We start from the raw sequence: 18456 nt of genomic DNA on the forward strand, positions 1-18456 counted from the left end.
GCACGACCAGCCGATCAAAAGAGGGGATTATCCCGCTGTGTTCAGCCTTGGTGCGGCCTCACCTCAAGCACTGTGTGCGGTTCTGGGCCCCACCATGTAAGAAGGACGCTCAGGTCCCTGAATGTGTCCAGAGGAGGGCAACAAAGCTGGTGAAAGGGCTGGAAGGCACGTCCCGTGAGGAGCGGCTGAGGACTCTGGGCTTGTCTAGTTTGGAGAAAAGGAGAGGGAGGCGCTGCTCACTTCCCCGGGGATCCAGGGACAGGACGCGTGGGAACGGTTCAAAGCTGCGCCAGGGGAGGTTTAGGCTGGACGTGAGGAAGCATTTCTTTACCGAGAGGGTGGTCAAACCCTGGGACGGGCTTCCTGGAGAGGTGGTCGGTGCCCCGAGCCTGTCAGTGTTTAAGAGGCATTTGGACAATGCCCTTAACAACATGCTTTAACGTTTGGTCAGCCCTGAAGTGGTCAGGCAGTTGGACTAGGTGATGGTTGCAGGTCCCTTCCAGCTGAAATAGTCCAGTCTATTCCATTCCATTCGCGTGGGATGCGGCTCTGCCATCACACAAGTGGCAGTTCAGCTCACAGCTCACCTCCACCTCCCCAGTGGCTCTCGACATCGAGCTCCCATCGATTTTAAAGTGTTTCTTTGATGCCCTTGTTTAACTGCTGTCATCAGCATACCTTTACTGATCAGGATTGTCCAGACTCTATGGAAAGGAAACCTTTCTTTGCCTTCATCAAATCCACACTAAATTACAAATAAATACAGATATATTGGGTTAATTTTTATACATATATATTAGATATTTCCCCTACATGTGCCTGGGTGGCAGGCAGTGAAGAGTGTGTGCAGGAAGGGTCTCTGCCCTCCCTGAGGTCAGAGCGATGACAAGAGCGTTCATTTTAACTACTGCTGGTTCAGGCAAATCTAAAAAGCTCTCGGGAAGAGAGGACCAGAGCTCCAGGGTTACAGGAGATTGGTATAAGCAGGTGAGAGTATCCTCACGGCAGTCAAGTGTAGGTGTTCACCTCTGAAGATTTATGGGAACAAGGCTGTCTTTGCAGGGTGGCAGCGGGAAGGACAATTCCAGAAGTTTGGGGAGAGTTACAAGGAAGAGCAATTTCCCCCTTGAGCAAATTTACTTTTTTTTTTCTTTTTCTAAAAGGCTGATAGAACTGGCTGATGTGTTTGGTTTGGGATTTTTTTCCTGTGTCGTCTTTTTTTTTTTTTTTCCCCTTCTTTCGTCTCATTTTCTCAGCCAATACTGAAGCTTCCTCCCTGCCTTCTCATTTTATACCAGCCACTGGGCAAGATCAGACAGTGCCAGGATCAGGGAAGGAAGCATATCCATGGGCACCAGAAACAGGAGTAGAAAAAATTCTCAAGTAGCAGGTAGATTACAGGCCTCTTCACAGACGTCAGGTTCTCTATGCTGTCTTTTATACTAGCAAATTGTTTTAGGTATGTTTTTATTCAAAAATATGCATTATTCATGGTTAGCAAATGAGCCTTTTCTGTGTTGGGTTTGGTGTTTTGTTCAGTTTTCATCTCTTTCAGTTCCCCACCTGCTTATGTGTAGTCGAGAAAGTGAAAAACAAACAAGAAAGCCACAAAAAACCACCTATGGGAGTAAACCCTTGGAGACTTCTAAATGCCACGTTCTGACTTCAAAAGGATTGAATTTGGTGCTTTGACTTGATGCCTGTCAGTTTTGGGCATCTTCACTTACCTTAAAGATGTCGTTGGGGTTCCATGTTCACGTTTCATTTCCATCCAGTTTGGATTCTGGAATCACAGGGAGTCACAGTTGATCCGATGTGAGAGGTGGATGACTACCAGACAGAAAGGATCCTGTCACTTTAGTCTCCAAAATACTGATGCTAACGTCTGTTGGTTTGGATCTGAAAATTTGGGGGTTCTGTGGCTTTAACAGCCATGGCTATTAAAGGCAAAAAATGTTGGTAACTTAAAGTTTAATGGAGCATATGGAATTTTTCTTTAATAGATTTAAATTGCTAAATAATATAGCTATAGTAGTATTTGTGTAGTGAGAAGGCATTAGAGGAGTTTTATTATTTTCATTACCTCAAAAAAAAAAAAAAAAAGACCGAAAGCTTATTGGTAAGTAAGAATATATATATATTTTTTTTTAGTTGGGATAACTCAAGTCCACCCTGCTTTCCCAGATGTACGTAACCAGACACTCTACTTTTTAGCTATTAGAGGTTGACACTGTAATGTTTTGTTATCAACATTCAAAATGTTGATCAGATGGCTTTTATTTTTGTAAGAGGGAATTATAATCTTCTTCTGGAGTGGGATTTTAGTACAGTATGAGCTACAGTTTTGTCCTCAGGGTAAACAGAATACATGAATAATATGCGCACATGCACACACCGTCAATCAAACATAATGTTCTCTATTTTCTGCAATATTGCTTTTTCAAATTTTTCAGTACTGTATTGTAGTTGAAGATTGCCTTTTGCTGTAAAGTAAAAGTAATATGCCCCATAAAACATACAGAAAACAAAAATTTCAGTAACATGTAACTGTGGATGTTGTGGCCGCTGGAAAACTGATTTCTGGTGGATCAAGTAAGTCTGATTTCAAACTCAATATCCACGATTAGTCAATGCAAGTTGGATGTAAATTTTTCTTAATGTACATATCCGTTGAGGGATCTAAGCCTTGATTTTATTCAGGTTTAGCTTAGAGGATTTAATAATGGAGATGCTTAGTCTTCGATACGATGTAAGCTACGCTGGTCATAGTGGCTGTAATGCAAGTTAGAAAACGCAGGTTTATGGGATTGCCTTGCTCTTGCTATGGGTTTAAAGTCACACCTTTCAGTAAACAAGTTCAACTTTGAAAATAGGAATGGCCTTGCCCTTATTACCTGAAATGATGAAAGGGAGGATTACAGAATTGCACTGGCCGTATTGTATAAATACCCAAGAGGACTGGTGACGCTTGAAGCTTTTGTTTCCAAAGTGTGACACTTGAGCCAGCAGCTCCACCGACACCCGGAGCTGGCTCTGAAAGCTGTCTGCCCACAGAAGCGGTCCCTCCTGTGCTCGGTCCCATCCGTGCTGTGGCAGGACGAGGTGATGGCAGCAAGGCTGGCAGCAGTGGGAGGGCAGCGCTGCTGGCACTGTCTCACCCCGTGTCTGTCTCAACAGGGCACGAAACCTCTGGGTGAAGTTTTTGGGAAATTTCTCCTCCTCCCATCTCATGCTGCATTCTCATCCAGTTTGTCAGTTAAGCCTAAATGTGGTCATCACTCTTTGGAGATCAAGTCTTGTTTTTCCTGTCTGTGGAGAGCATTGATTAGGGGTCAAAGATCAGTGACACTAGAAGGCGCTCTCAATTTCTTGACAAAAGTCTAACAAGATCGAATGGCTGGAATGAGACCTACACCGGCTTGAAATGAGGTACAATTTTCTATTAGCAAGGCTGGTAAAATATACTAAATGGGAATAGTGGACTCATGACCATTTAAACCTTCTAAGCAGCATCATTCTAAAAGATGCTCTTTAATCTGGTTTTGGAAAAAATTCTGTGGCCTCTGTGGGTAGCTGGAAGGGCAGGCTCATGTGTTGAGGGCTCCCCTCGGTATGGGATCCTGTAAATACCATTCTTTATCTTCTTCATCCCTGGCCTGTTGGGTGAAGAGAATAGCCTGTGCTGCTCAAAACATGCTGTGGTCAAAAAAAAGGCATGATGGCTTAAGAAATTGCCTCCTTGCAGCTGCTTCCTCTCCTGAAAACTAGTATATCTGCAAATGAAGTGCCAACAAGGATTGCGTGTTCCTCAACTTCCAGAGCAAAGGTAGGTGACTGACTTTATCCCAGTAGTGAATGCTATTTAAACTAAAGCAATGGGAGACATTGGTGTTGATAAAGTCTTAGGCTTAGAGCCGCGCTGATTGCACCAAGGATCAGCTGTTGGTGGCACTCTTTTCTGTCCTGTTCTTTGCCCAAGGTACACGAATAATTTGGTCTCCTAAAAGAGTGTTTTAGCTACACGTGTCCAATAAAGGGTTTATAGAGGGATACTAGCCTGTGAAATGCAGACAGTTGGGGTAGATGACCCACTGGCCAAGTTTCAACCTATGAAGCTATGAAACGATGGGGGTTTTTTGATTTGGTAAGGAGGTTGCAGCCTAGAGTTCAGGTGTTCGTTGATTCAGGCTGCGGTAGGGATAGCAAACAGTCTGGTAGAAGTATCTTGATGCTTATGAAGAGCTGTCTTATTTATCTCACAGTGTATTAGGCTGCTTAAGGTACTTTCTGGAGGACTTGCCACGCTCTATACCCTGGTCAGAGTTCCCCTGTGAGCTGGGCTGTCACACATGCATATTGTACCCCATTATGCAGTGAAGTATTTTCTGTGCAAAACCTATAATAATAGACGTTTGAGGTTATGTGATATATGTGCTTCATAGTTTACCAGTGATGCAGTTTGTTGCCGGTGAACTACTCCAATTAGTTTATTCTCCTTTCCATTAGGAGTGGGAGGATATCCTGTGAATAGACACAAGCAATATCTCTTACTCGAGAGCATTCAGAGTTGGTTAGTGTGAATGCTAAATATTTTATTGATTGCTCTATAGTTATTTCGTGGAATTGATTGTAGTTTTTCATGAAAAAGCTGACCAGGTCTTAAGTGTGTAACTCATTTATGATAAAGCACCATGTTTGAGGTACTAGAATTAACTGCAGGAATACTCTACCACTGGAATCCCAGGCTGCGAGAGTAGTTCACACTGATCGGTAATTCTGTGTGCATTTTTTCCCTTAAAGCGAGATGTCAATTTCCATGAAAATCAGTTAAATTTTGTGAATACTCTCAGGTTTTTTTTAATGCTAAACTTTGTAAACCAGGTTCAGACTCATGCATTTATATTTTCAGGGCAAATTGAGAGAGGCAAAAAAACTTTTCTTAATGCATTATCAACCCAAAACAAAAAAAAAGGTTAAAAAAAAAAAAAAGCCCAATTTCTTGCATCTCTAATGTGTGAGACTTGGTGAGTTCCCTTTGCGGTAGCGACAGAAGCATCGTATGGCCACAGGCTAACAGATCCGTCTGTCTTTTGAAACTGTTGTTTTATGTCAAACTGCTCCATTGCTTACTTGGCATCTTCCATTGACTCTTGGCACAAAAACCAAGGGCATTAAACCATGAATTAGCTTTCTCAAAGGAAAATACCTCTTTTTTCTGTTTTTTCTCCCTTTACCCTTGTCTTTCAGTTATACCTGCCGCCACTTGCGGAGATATGTATATGTCTTGGACAAACTGTATTTCCCCCACTCTCACTGCTCTACGCTGCAGCATTGCTTCTCGACCCTCAGTGACAATGGAGAGGAACTCTTGTCTTTAACTTGTTCTCACATTCTCAGATCCTATGCTTCCAGGTTATTAACCTCTGCTCTCCATTTACTGCATGCTGCATGCTCTGTGACTGATCTGTGCATGTTTTCAGTAAACTGATGAATAACGTAAAATGGCTAAGGGGATGGTTTGTGTCTTTACGGCATCCTTGATGTGTGTCCTAAAAAGTGTGGTAGAGATGGGAGTCTAATAATGGTTTGGGGTTTTTTGTTGCTGTTGGGGGTTTGTTTTGGTTTGGTTTTCTTTTTTTTTAATTTAGAATACAACTTCTGGAATTAATGTGTGGCCTTTGGAAGTTTTAAATGCTTTTTATGTTAGAGTAGAATTATTTTCATCCTTTTCCAAAGCTATGACATAAGAACGTAAGCTGTGATTCACAAAGCTTCCATACAGTTATGTAGTTTGTTTGGAATTAGCGCAGAGATGTAAGTTGTCTTACATGTAGGTGTCTAATATATCCCTGACGCCCATTATTTTGGTAACATTGTCTATAAAAATTGCTTTTCAGGAATGGGAGCGATAGAACTTTTCCCTCACGTTCAGTAAAATTGTCGTGGCACTTAATGATAAATTAAGAAAGAGCTGCCTTTTTTGATATGCCTGATCAGTTTTGATTATACAGAATAGGACTGGTGAGAATCCATCAGCCCAAAATGACAACATAAAATCCTTGTTCATGATGCAGAATTATAGATGCTCTGCAGAAACTGTAAAATAGCGGGAATTTAAAAATAAATTCTACTTGCAATACTCAAATGTTTTCTCTAAGCTGTTTACTCGAAGTAAAAATTTAAGTTTTACTATTTCACTGTTGACGCTGCGGACAATTAAATATATTAACCAAGATGCTAGAAGTTTTAGGAAAACAAGGAAAAAATTGCATCACAAAATTTATCAGAACATGGAAAGCATCCAGGGTGGAAATGCAGCTTCCCAGCTAAGCCGGCATACAATAGCAATAGACCACACAGTAAACATAAGTAAAACCAGCTTGATTGTCAAGGGAAGAAAATATGGCATGCAAGCTGAAATAGCTCTTTTTGTACAAAAGAAATTTTATAGTAGTACATAATGATGGAGAGTTACACTGAAGGATCTCAACAGGAGATGAAAATCCAGCTGTCCCAGGGGCATTCTCCAGATTAATTTGGAACAGGGGTACGGTATTAAAGTAGCCAAACCCTAAGATTTCAAAGACATTATTTAAAAATGAATAATAATAATCAGGGCAGTCCACACCAAAATCTTATTTAAGATGGAATGTTTTACATGTAGGAATGATATCCTGAGAACATAAAAGAAATGGCTTAATTGTCCCAGCTTGCTTCAATGAAATTTTGGTAATTCTGTACAATGGCAACACTACAACATTAAGTTGGCAAAATCATCCTTGGGAGAACAAGTACTACTCCATGGATATTGCATCTTTCAGGTGGCTTTAGGGATGAAAATAAGCACTGATAACACTGTACACCTTTTCATGTAACACGCTTGTGAAGTTTTTAGAGCAAAAAGTTCATCTAGTTGGTCCTCATACTGAAACTGATGGAGAAATAGTTTACTTTCTGAAATGGGAGTTATGCACCAGTTGAGATATATTAGAATATATCAGGCTGGGAGACTGTAAAACCTCAGGTTTTCGTTACAGGCTATCCTTTTATGAGATAGAAGGAGGACAGAGTATTTGAAATAGAAATTGCTGCTAGGAGAATATATAGGTAGCAGGTTTTAGTGGCTGATTCTCTGGTAATACATGATTAGAAAAGTGAAACACCTTCTAGTGTGTGTGCTCGGGAAACTTGCCTGCCTAAGTCTCTAAATAGCATCAGATCCAGTGGCGTAAATGGAGGTGTCAAAAAAGGTGGGTTTTGTTTGAATCTGTGCATCCATCCTGCATTAAGTACTGTGCTATTTTACCCTATGAACAGCCTGCTTAGTAATTTATGTGTTCCATCTCTTCTCTAAAGGCAGAGGATAATTAATTATGGTGATTTATAAACCACGACCCTCCCATCCAGGGCTCTTTGCAGGACTCCTGGTGAAGAATATAAGACTTAGCCCTGAGTAATGGCTGATCTCTAACGCTGTCCTGATACCCCAGATGATGTGGCCTCTCTTTAGATGTCCCATAGAATTAGAGTTTTTGTTACTATTTTCATAGAATCATAGAATCATTAAGGTTGGAAAAGACCTCTAAGATCATCGAGTCCAACCGTCAACCCAACACCACCAACCCCACTAAACCATGTCCCTAAGCGCCTCATCTACTCGTCTTTTAAATACCTCCAGGGATGGGGACTCCACCACTTCCCTGGGCAGCCTGTGCCAATGTTTAACCACTCTTTCAGTAAAGAAATTTTTCCTCACGTCCAATCTAAACCTCCCCTGGCGCAACTTGAGGCCATTTTGGTACGTTTTGTGTGCAAACATGAATATGGACGTGAACAGTTGTGCCTTTAATTTGGAGGTGGGGAGAGGGAATTCATAAAAGTAAAACAAAGGAGAAAAGATGAAGGCAGCTTTGGAATGACGGCACTAACTAATCAGCAGTAGTTAATAACCACTGTTTTCCACTAAAGCCCTTACAAAAGTGCGATTTTGCTGCTGGCTGATCAATGTCGTTCACGTTTTCAAGCTGCCCTGGATTTGTGTAAGATACTGGCGGTGACCCGTCAAATCTGTAGGCACACCGCATCCCACACTTGCTGAACAGCTAACACTGGTTAAAGTGGGGGAGAGGGGAAGGAGAATGGTATATACTCCCCTATCCCGCAGGGAGTAAGCCCGCAGCACCAGCTCTCCAGGCAGCTTTAATTGGGATTTAGTGTCAGCGTTGCTTTCGGTGGCTTTTCTAAATTTTAAAACAGAGGAGGCACAATACCTATTCTATTATGCTATGCATTAGTATAGCACGAATATTGAGCCTGGGATTGTAATCTGTCATTGCTACTGTCTAATAATTCTGTTGTGGCTGTGCTATTTATTGATTATTGCAGTAACCGTGCTTCGTGATGTGAGATAACGTTCTCTCACTCTTACCATTATGGTTTCCTTTTGAATTGCATGTTCATCGTGTGATGTTTTAATGCTCGTGTGTGTTCCCTTTTTGTTTTAAAGCTCTTTGGGTCGCAGTCAATCTCAGGAAGATTGTTTCTGAAAATGAAACTGGCTTAGCGCATGTACTAGCAAAAGGCAGCTAACGGACAATGATTTGTTTTGGGATGCTGAACAAATTAAGGACAGTTTATTTTCATAGCTAGCTTGACATTGTGTGTGTGAAAGCAGGAAATATGGTTTTGCTGAGCCTTGTAAATTGAGTAAACATGTTCATGAAGTAGTAGAGCAAAAGGAAAAATTATATGGATTCATCTGAATTAAGTTGTTGTTTTTTTTTTTTTTTCCTGGAGAGAAAAGACAAAGAAATATGATGTCAAGTTCACACAGTTTACCCATTTTGCATATCTTCTATTACTTGATGCTAGGTTTGTTTAAACAGCAAAATGTATCTAATAAGATTTTAATACTCCCTTTCAGAAGTGTTCTGGCACATTGTGTGAAGCCTGTAGAGGATAAGCTTTGCAACCATACTCCTCCCATGCCATCAGAGTTGATGGAATTATGCAATTACATTAATTTAAGAATGTGCAGTCTTTGCGGGATCAGGGCCTTGGAGGTTAGCTTTGAAAAATACTGCTAATTACCAGAAATGTTTCTGTTGCTGCAACGTGATGGTGAAGTTCTGCATAAAGCCAACTTGTATTCATTACCCACTTGCCAGCTCCTTTTTTTCCTTGGAGCGTGAGCTGTGCTGGGGCGTCGGGGCTGGATCCCAGGAACGTACAGATATGCATTACTGGCCCGTCCTTCAGTACGTACAGGAAAGGTGTCAGAGTATCATCCTCGAAAACAGCTAAAATATTTGCAAGTCTGACGTATTTTCTTTGGCTTTAGTCTGAGAAGGGAGGGTGGGAAGAAACATGAAGCAGATACGTTTATTATTGAACCTTAAATGATTTTTGCATGGCTTAATGCAATACAGAGAAGTACATCAATTAGTATTCTTTCAAATGGGTTTTGACAGGTGTGAATTCTTTTTCTCTGATTCTACAGATCGTCTTGAGCATTTGTTTACATTCAGTTTTTAAGCAGCTAATACAAAAATCTCACCCTAAGTTAGTGCAAGTAAAATAGTCAGTACATCAGCCTTGCATGAGTAGTAGCTGGATGACAGAAGATCTGGGTGTTCCTACCAAGAGCCCCTTCGGCCTCCTTAAAACTGGTCCTTTTCTGTTTTCCTGCTGTTTCCAGTTAAAGCACTTTATAACTTTTGAAAATAATTTATATCACTTCTGATACCTCCTGTGTGTGGTAATTTAAATATGAAGTACCAAATATTGATCCTTACTTCACTGGGAGCTTAACCCGTGAGAGCTGATACTGAAAGTGTTCCCTGTGTAAAGAGGATCAAAGCATTATTGAGAAATAACAACAGTTCTATTGTAAACATCTGGTAGGTGGGACAACATATAAACACAGCAATCAACAAGATGAGCAATATTATTTTGACTTTAAGGATCATTTAAATGGGAAGGTCTCTATTTGGTATCACACCTTCAGTAAACACAGCTGTCTCTGCAAACCAGTCTCCCAAACAGAGTGAAGTCAGTGCAGGTAGGCTTCCATCCAAAGTGGTGTGTGAAAAAAACCCTGTTGTTGTGAATGGGTGTGGGCAGATGAAATTGGTTGAGAGTGAGACAATTTCCAAAGGTGACAAAAATCTTAACTTCTGCAGGAAAATTGCGCACGAGTCTTAACCTCATAAGGGGCCCCGGGCACAAGACCTATTGAAAACCTTTGTTGGTAAATAACTCGATAAAACTCTGTGAAAAGGAAAATAATTTGTGGTGTAGTAATTGGGCCTTATCAAAAAGGCTTTTTAAGTCTTTATAAGTTTTGAACAACAGCTTGCTTTTTTCACGTTTTATGAATAAACCCACTTATGTCATGGGATTAGAAGTAGAATAATGAAAATGGCAGAGTCTGGACCCGTCACAGGCGAGAAATAGCTTCACTTCATTTATCACTAAAGCAAACTATTTTTGGAATGGGAGATAACTTAGTTTAAAAATTTAATTTCCTCCCCCCCCCATATTCTCCAGTGAAAAGGTCTAAAAATCTTGGTAGATTTAAGGACTTGTCTAAAATAAACTAACTCGATACTCTTTTTTGACAATACTGATAAACACTTTTTCTCTGCAGGACATTTTAGTAAGGATCTGCACCTTGCCTCTAAAACTGGCGTCCGACCGAACAGTCTGTGGGTGCTTTCCCTTTTCCTTTCCTTTTTCCTTTCTGCTACCACAAGCACTGTTCCGCGTGCTCCGCTCAGCATCCTGCCAAGCCAGAAGGCTGATGAGAACAGAATTGGTACCCATTCAGGGATTACAATATCATTGCGTTATCGTAGAGTATAATTAGGGGTTGGTTGGGAAATTTTTCTTGTTGTTGAGACATAGGGCATTATTCATCCAGCTTCTAATGTAGAAGTTGGAGATTGCCCGTTTTTGTGACAATTAACAAATTTTTTCCTCTGAACGTGATCACCTGTACACTGACAAATTCCAACTGCTGCAATTGCCAGTGTTTAGCCTAAAGACTCGAAGATGGTCTTCTTCCTGATGGGTTTAATACTCATTGTTTTACTTTTCGTTTTCAATGCAAACCCAATGCTGTGGGTTGCTGCAATAATCATTGATTTCAGGGGTTATGGTATGTGCATTTTAAATGTCAGTCCTAGGTAGACCATGGAACAGCTGACAAAATTTAATTAACTCACTTAAGAAGTAAGTAAAAAGAAGAACAAGTAAAAATGGGCAAAGGAAACAAGATACAATGAAGCTACGTTAATATTTCTTTGAGGATGCAGGCTGGTTTGATGATACCGGTGTGCTGGGATTTCTATAGAGCAACCTGTAAGTTTTTATGGAAACTCTGTTCTCTGAGCTTCCACTCAAGATGTTTTGTGTGGACTCGGTTCCTGATCTGGGATCACAGGTCAGGAGATGAGGCTTTTTCTTCGGCCGCTGTGATCGTGTGGAACAACATTTCCCTGAAATCCAGCTCATTTAATTATTTTCCTTTGGGGGGAAAAAAAATAGAATTAAGAAAAAAATGGTCAGAGGTCTGTTGAATGATTATAATTTAATGTTTTATTGCTTTTCGATTGTGATTTTTAGTCAGCTGCTAATAATTTTATTGAAGGGTTGGGGGTTTTTATTATGGAAGGATCACTTTACACTCAACATTGAGTGACTTGGCACAGGGGAATTGTTTATAAATAATTCTATTACAAATTATTTGTCTTCGTACTGCACAGTATATCGATCAAGAAACCAGCGAGATATAAAATCAATGCTGCGGGTATTTGGTGGGTGAAAAATTGCCTAGCTTGTAGGTCTCAAAATCCAGTTTAACTGGATGCTCATCAGGTGGGTGCACGTCTAGTGGAAACCCTTGTGCCTTGGTTCATTAACTCCGTCCCTATTTAAAATAATGTATCGAGAATAGTTTTTAGGGAAGCAGTAATCAATGAAGGGGAAAGATTGCTGATACCACCCAGTAACCACCTAAGCCTGACGCAAGCGAGGTGTATTTTCACAGCGCCGGTGGGATTTCATGCTAGTAGGTCACGCGCTCGGGATAAGAGGTCCAGGTAGCATTGACTTGGAAAGGACTTAGTAGTACTCCAGGGCAGATTTATGAGTTTATTCTGAAATGATTTGGGAGATTAAGGGTGAATAAATTCTTTATTGAGGAGCCCTTTAGTATGCAAAAGTATAATGCGCTCCAGTAGCTGGAAATTGAAGCAAAACCAATTGAGACTGGTTCGTTTTTTTTTTACACGGTGGATGATTCACTGGAATAGTTTAACAAGGGCTCTGGATTTCCCAAGATTGGAATTTTTAGATGAGATTGGATGTTCTCCTAAAAGATACGTCCAAGTCCAGCCACAGCTATTGGACTTGAAGGAGGAAGTAGCTGAGGGAATTCCTATGGCTTGTGTCAGACGCGCTGATCAAAGTGGCTTCTTTTGGCATTAAAAATCGGAGTTACAGGCAGATTGCCACGCAGGATTCTGTTGTTTTGTTTGTCTTACAGATTTCTTGAAAAGGCTGCATTTTGATTTAGATTTTTCCCGTTACAAATGTAATCTTCCCAGGTACTACCCCCAGGTGATCTGACCCAGATAGTACAAAACAGCACAGGTTGCCAAAACACTACTTTCTCATGCACAAAAAAATTAAATGGAAAAGGAAAAATTGCAAGAGCTATGTTTTTTCTATATAATATTCCTCCCACCCTGGTAAAAATTTATCACAGACATGATCTAGACGCATTCTGCCACATTAGCATGTGAAACTAAAACACATCTTGATCAGACGGAATTATTTTTAATTGAATGCTTATGAGCCCACGTTCCCATGAGATGAAATTGGAACAAAATTACTTTCACACATTTCCATTGTAGCAGTATGTTCAGAGTCCGGGGGTTTTGCGTTCATACGTAATGTCTGGCAATTAATCAGGACTGGGGAGGGTGTCTTATTCTTTTGTAAGTATGTAAATAAGCTATTGTTTGGAGACTAAAAAGATAAATATTCTATAGCTTGCCTGAAGAGTTCAGGAGAATGCTAATAAAATGATTGTCAGACTGAATATAGTTTAATAGTTTATAGCTGAAAGCAGAAAGGATTTATGGTCATGTAAGCCAATCTTCTGCTTAGGCCTAAAAGCCTTGCTGAGGTTCAGCTCCTCTGTGGTACCTGCTGACTTTCCTAGGGTGCAGAACATCACCTCTCCAGCAGCTTCGATAAGTCATTGTCACTGGCAGCAGGGAGTTCAGCGTGGGTATTCTTTGTTTTGTCCACCTAGGTGATGCACCGTTACCTGTTTTGGTTTCCCAGACAGCATTGCGTGAACTTTGGCTAGTGTAAACTTAGTAAAATGTGTAATTATTGCCTAAATATAGAAAATTATTCACTTAGAAAATAACAAACGTATGTTGCTGATTCAAAACATCTTCCAATTTGTCAAATTAAAGCACGGATTCTCACCAAAGCTGCATTTTGGCTTATGCAGGAGTCATCTTCATCATGAGCTCTCGTTGCAAATCAACAGGCTGTAGCTGTGATTCCAGGACTCATTACATTCGGATGAAACTAGTGGAAAGTACTGACTGCAGCTAGAATTACCACAATTGATAATTGTGATTAAGATGTTCCAACCAGAATGGCTGAAGCATTAAAATGTATACTTTTTTTTTTCCTTTTAAATAAGGAGGAGTGTCTACATCTTGCAATGAATTGAGAACTAAACGTTTAATCTGTACACGTGGATGTCTAGAGAGAGATCTGGGTATCTACCTGGAACTGGGTGTAGTGCCTTAAGTAATAAAATATATCAAAGAACTTTGCACACCTGAGTAACAAATGATTCACAAGTACCGCGGAAGAATGGTGGAGCAAATAACTTTGCAGATGTCTCTGGGAGACGGAGATGTAGGTGATTAAGGGATTCAAATCACACACATGAACAGTGGTGATGAATGAAGTTTTGGCTAAGGACTCTGAAGAACAGAAGCAACCGGAGATTTATGTTGTTAATGTAGGAGACAAGACGTTGGCTTCTCAGGTTGGATGCAAAGTATCCCACTCCATAAAATATATAAAATTTTAGTTCAGCAGTAATTTTTAAGCAATAAACCCAAGAATCAATAGTGCAGTTAAAAAAAAAATAAAAAAAAAGAAGAAGAAAAAAAAGAAAACCCCACAACATACTCTTAACGTCGTAGGTGGCTTTCACTTGAAATGTAGTTTGGTTAGTGGGATATTGTGCGTGAGACGTGTGGGCTGATTTTGGGCTGATTGTGCAAGCACACCTAGTTGTTCTACATATACTGGCTGACTTCAGGATACTTAATGGCATGTTAGTTTAAAAGTGATGAGTCCAAGAGGTAAACCTTACATAGTAAAATCCAGATTTTTTTTCGGTAAGCCCAGACTGTCTCAAAGCAGATGTTGTGATATGTGCTGCAGAGATGTTCTGCACAGGAGCCACAGGGTAGAACTGCTTAGTGAAAATACCTGAGGGTTTTCATTTTCCTAATTAATTGCAGCTTCAAGTAGCATGAGTGTGGAAAAGTTGTTGTTGTTGTTTTTGGGTTTTTTTTTTTAAAAACACCCTTCTTTATTTAATATTTGATTAACAATATAAGTGATTAGAAGCGTCGTCCTCATGGTTCTCCTTTTGGAGTAGTTCTGGGTGGTCTCTCAGCTGTCCAGCCATTCAATGTAAATTAGCGATTCTCCAGCAAAGAGGCAAGTGCCACCAGTGAGCTGCTGTAAGCACGTTGCAGCGAAGGCAGAGCCCCCGAGCTGCTGAGTCCCGCAGGCCTGGCCTGGCTCCTCGGGGGGACGCGGAGGCTGCACAGCCCCCGGGTGGCCGGGGCAGGATGGGGAGGAAAGGAGCTGGATGGAGGGAACAGGGAACGTCGCCGACTGGCTTAACGGAGGTGTAGCTGCTAAAGACTTGAAACTGGCATCCAGATCCATTCAGACTGATCTAAATGACCCAAAACATTCCAGATTTGCAGAATTCGTAACACTGCAAGAACTACTTCTTCTGTTCTTTTCATTTTCAGCTTCTAATGAGAACACCCAACTACAAGAACTGTCATTTCTTCTCACATTTTGGTATCGCCATTCCTCACCACAGCCTATTTGACCAAGAAATGCAGAGGTGGGGAAAAAAAAAAAGGGAGGGGGAAATTAGTCAGGGTTTTATTCTAATCCTCCAAAGGATTGATTTAAGTTGTGTAAGGAGGTTTTGGATCCCCACTCTACAGCAGGATGTAGGGGTTGAGAGCTGTGAGCTATTCTTAAGTGTTTTTGTTCTTTCGTGTTTGTAAGCTGAATTTGTGAGAAAACATTGATGAGAATGCTCCCACTGCACCAGCCGCAGATCAGAAAAAGCAGTGGGAGAGGAAAATAACAACCACAACTGCTTTCCAAAGATGACTAATCCTGCAGCCCCAGTGTAACCTCCAGGACAGTGATTAGCGTTTGGCTTTTCTTCTAAATGCTGGAAGAGTTTTCTGGGGCGTCAGCCTAGCTGAAAACTAGTTCAATACGTGTACACTAATGAAAGAAGATTTTAAAGTTTCCATTTAATGTTCCTGCCTCATGTACTTGGTTACTTTGAATACTTCTAGGTGCATAACGTGCAGTATCGCAGCTCATCTATGTTCCTTATTAGTTATCGGAACATTTTATGAAAGAGGAGGATCCAATTTTGTCGGTAGGATAAAATAAGGTAGCTCTGAGAGATGTGACCCATCAGGCCAATTTTAGTGTCAGGAATAGAGTGACAGGGGGTTTTGTCTACCAGTTGGTGGAAAATTCAACCCCTGCATTCATGCCTTGCATGGATTGAAGTGCAGTCCAGCTTAGTGGTCTTCCTCTGAGAGGTGAGCCTCAGAGGAACCTCTGCCTTACTGAAGGTGAACCTCTACCCTACTTGACCGTTAGACACCACGAAATCTCTTGGTATGTGTTTGGTAGTGTATGGTCCTACGAAGAGCTGGGCTTTCTTAAATTAGAGTTTTACTGTGAACTCTGCTGTGATTGCTCCAGTTTTGCAGAACAGTTTTAAGAGAATTCAACATAGATATTTTACTTTTCTCCACATTGCAAGAAGATCCAAGTCCTTGGAATGGCTTTCAATATGGTGTTCACCTAGCAGAAATTAAAAATTGGTGATTATAAAAAAACCTAAAAACACATAAATAAAATCAGATCTTTCTGATGCTGCATTCTTCTAATTAATTACCAAGCCATCCTCTTGCTACTGCAGGATTTTACCCTAAAATATATTTCCTGTATTTCCCAAAGTGCTTTGTAGTGCTATTGTGGCTTTGCTGGTTTCTACATTGACTTGGTGTTCATTTCCAGCGGGCAGTGTTCCTTGCATTTTGTTGTTTGTTGCAACTGTGCTAAACGTTTAGCCATGCTCATGGTGATTTCAGGGAGTCACCAACTGGCTCCATGGTGACAAGGCTGGGAGGCACCTCTGGAGATTGTCACGTCCAAGCCCCTGCCCAAGGCAGGGTCACCTAGAGCCAGTTGCCCAAGGCTGTGTCCAGTTGATTTTTTTTTTAATATCTCCAGGGATGGTGACTCCACAGACTTTCTGGGTAACTTGTTTTTTTTCTTATGTTTAAATGCAATTTCCTGTATTTCAGTTTGTGCCCATTTCCTCTTGTCCTTTCTCTGGGCACCACTGAGTCTGGCTTCATCATCTTCACCCCTTCCCATCAGATATTTGTACGCACTGAGATCCCCTCGAGGCTTTTCTTCCCCAGCCTAATCAGTCCTAGGTCCCTCAGCCTCCCTTTGCATGTCAGACGCTCCAATCACTTAATCATCTTTGTGGCTCTTTGCTGGACTCGCTCCGGTATGTGCATGTCTCTACTACTGGGGAGCCCAGCGCTCCAGAGAAGGCTGCCCCAGCGCTGAGCAGAGAGGAAGGGTCAGCTCCCTTGATGGGCTGGCACCGCTCTGCCTGATGCAGCCCGTGGTGCCGTTGGCTTTCTTTGCCGTGAGGGTGCATTGCTGGCGTAGGTTCAACTTGGTGTCCACCAGGGCCCTTAGGTCCTTTCCTGCAAAGCTGCTTTCTAGCTGCTCGGCCCTCAACGTGCAGGATCTGGTATTTCCTTTTGTTGAGCTTCACGAGGTTTCTGTTGACCTGTTTCTCCAGCCTGCCCAGGTCCCCCTGAACAGCAGCGCAGCCATCTGGTGCATCAGCCTCTCCTCCCAGTTCTGTATCACCTGCAAGCTTGCCGAGGGTGCACTCTGCCCCATCAGCCGGGGCATTAATGAAGATGTTAAAGAGCGTTGGCCCCAGAATCAACACGTGGGGTACACCTCTCATGACTGGCCTGCAGCTGGACTTGGTGCTGCTGACCGTAGCTCCCTGAGCCCGTCCGTTCGGCCAGTTTTCTGTCCGCCTCCCTGTCCACTTATCGAGACTCTACTTCATCAGTTTGTCACAACTTGGCTTAATTTGAAAATACTATGATTATCTTGATTGTACTTTTGAGAGCCTTTATACTGTTCGTATAGTTGATCACATTTCCAAATTGCTTTTCCAGCATAATTTTGGCCTCGGATTAATCCAGATTACACCAGCAGGGTTGCGAAAACTCATTTTTGCGTGCCTTTCGTTGTCACCTGGACAAATTTAAAGTCAGAAAGATATTTGTATGTGCCTAGAAAGCCATGTTTTGTCTCTTCTGAACATCCCATTGAAGTATAGTTTGTATTTAGTCCCATGCTCCAGCTCTGTCATTTGTTTCCCAAGGTGGAGGGGAATTAACAGCCCATCCCGTGAGGGTTGTACTTGCTTTTTGTACAGTATAGAATAGAAAACTGTTGGTGTTTGCTTTATCATCATGCTAATTCTGTTCTTGGAACTGTTTTGTTTGCTTTGGGAAAAACAGAGAATGACCTGGAACATCAGAATTTTGTCTTTTAAAAAGTACATTTTGGGGAGGGCATTTTTTTAGGAATTCAGGAGGATTTTTGAGTTGATAGAGGCAGAGAGAATTAGACGGGCGAATAAGATGTATAAAACTGAGTGGGAGGTAAAGCGCGAAAGCACCACCTCTTTTCTCTGTGGGAATGAGGTTAATTTCCAAATAAATTGAAGACAATGTACATTTAATTACTGTGCAACTTGAGGGACTGGGGCTTAAAAATATATCATGTTGGTTTTGAAGATGGAAAAATATTGCACAACTGCAAGTATGCTGAAATGAATCATGAAATCAAATCTGTATCAGTTTTCCCACCAATCCCGAGGCTTGTGCCTGTTTGTCTGAAGGCAATAAAACAACCTCTCTTTAGAATGACAAGTTTGGAAGTGAGTAAGGTAATTTAGGATGACAGTGGATGTGGGAAATAATGACCTTTTTCCTACTGAAAAAGTAACGAACAGTAACTTTGAAGTGT

The 18456-nt window shown here is 41.3% G+C and overlaps 1 protein-coding gene across 5 annotated transcripts in view; it reads left to right on the forward strand.

The window, feature by feature from the left end:
- The window catches only part of LOC143173220 (dymeclin), a 224758-nt gene that overhangs the window by 126777 nt on the left and 79525 nt on the right, over positions 1-18456 (forward strand). For 4 of the 5 annotated variants that reach the window (XM_076363416.1, XM_076363415.1, XM_076363414.1 and 1 more), the window contains exon 14: positions 5248-5412. The exons of the other annotated variant lie outside the window; for it this stretch is intronic. In XM_076363416.1, the coding sequence (XP_076219531.1) occupies positions 5248-5412 (165 nt within the window). The remainder of the gene's footprint in view (positions 1-5247; positions 5413-18456) is intronic. 5 annotated transcript variants of the gene reach the window in all.

The sequence above is a fragment of the Aptenodytes patagonicus genome, chromosome Z (genome assembly GCF_965638725.1).
Source record: "Aptenodytes patagonicus chromosome Z, bAptPat1.pri.cur, whole genome shotgun sequence".
NCBI lineage: Eukaryota > Metazoa > Chordata > Aves > Sphenisciformes > Spheniscidae > Aptenodytes > Aptenodytes patagonicus.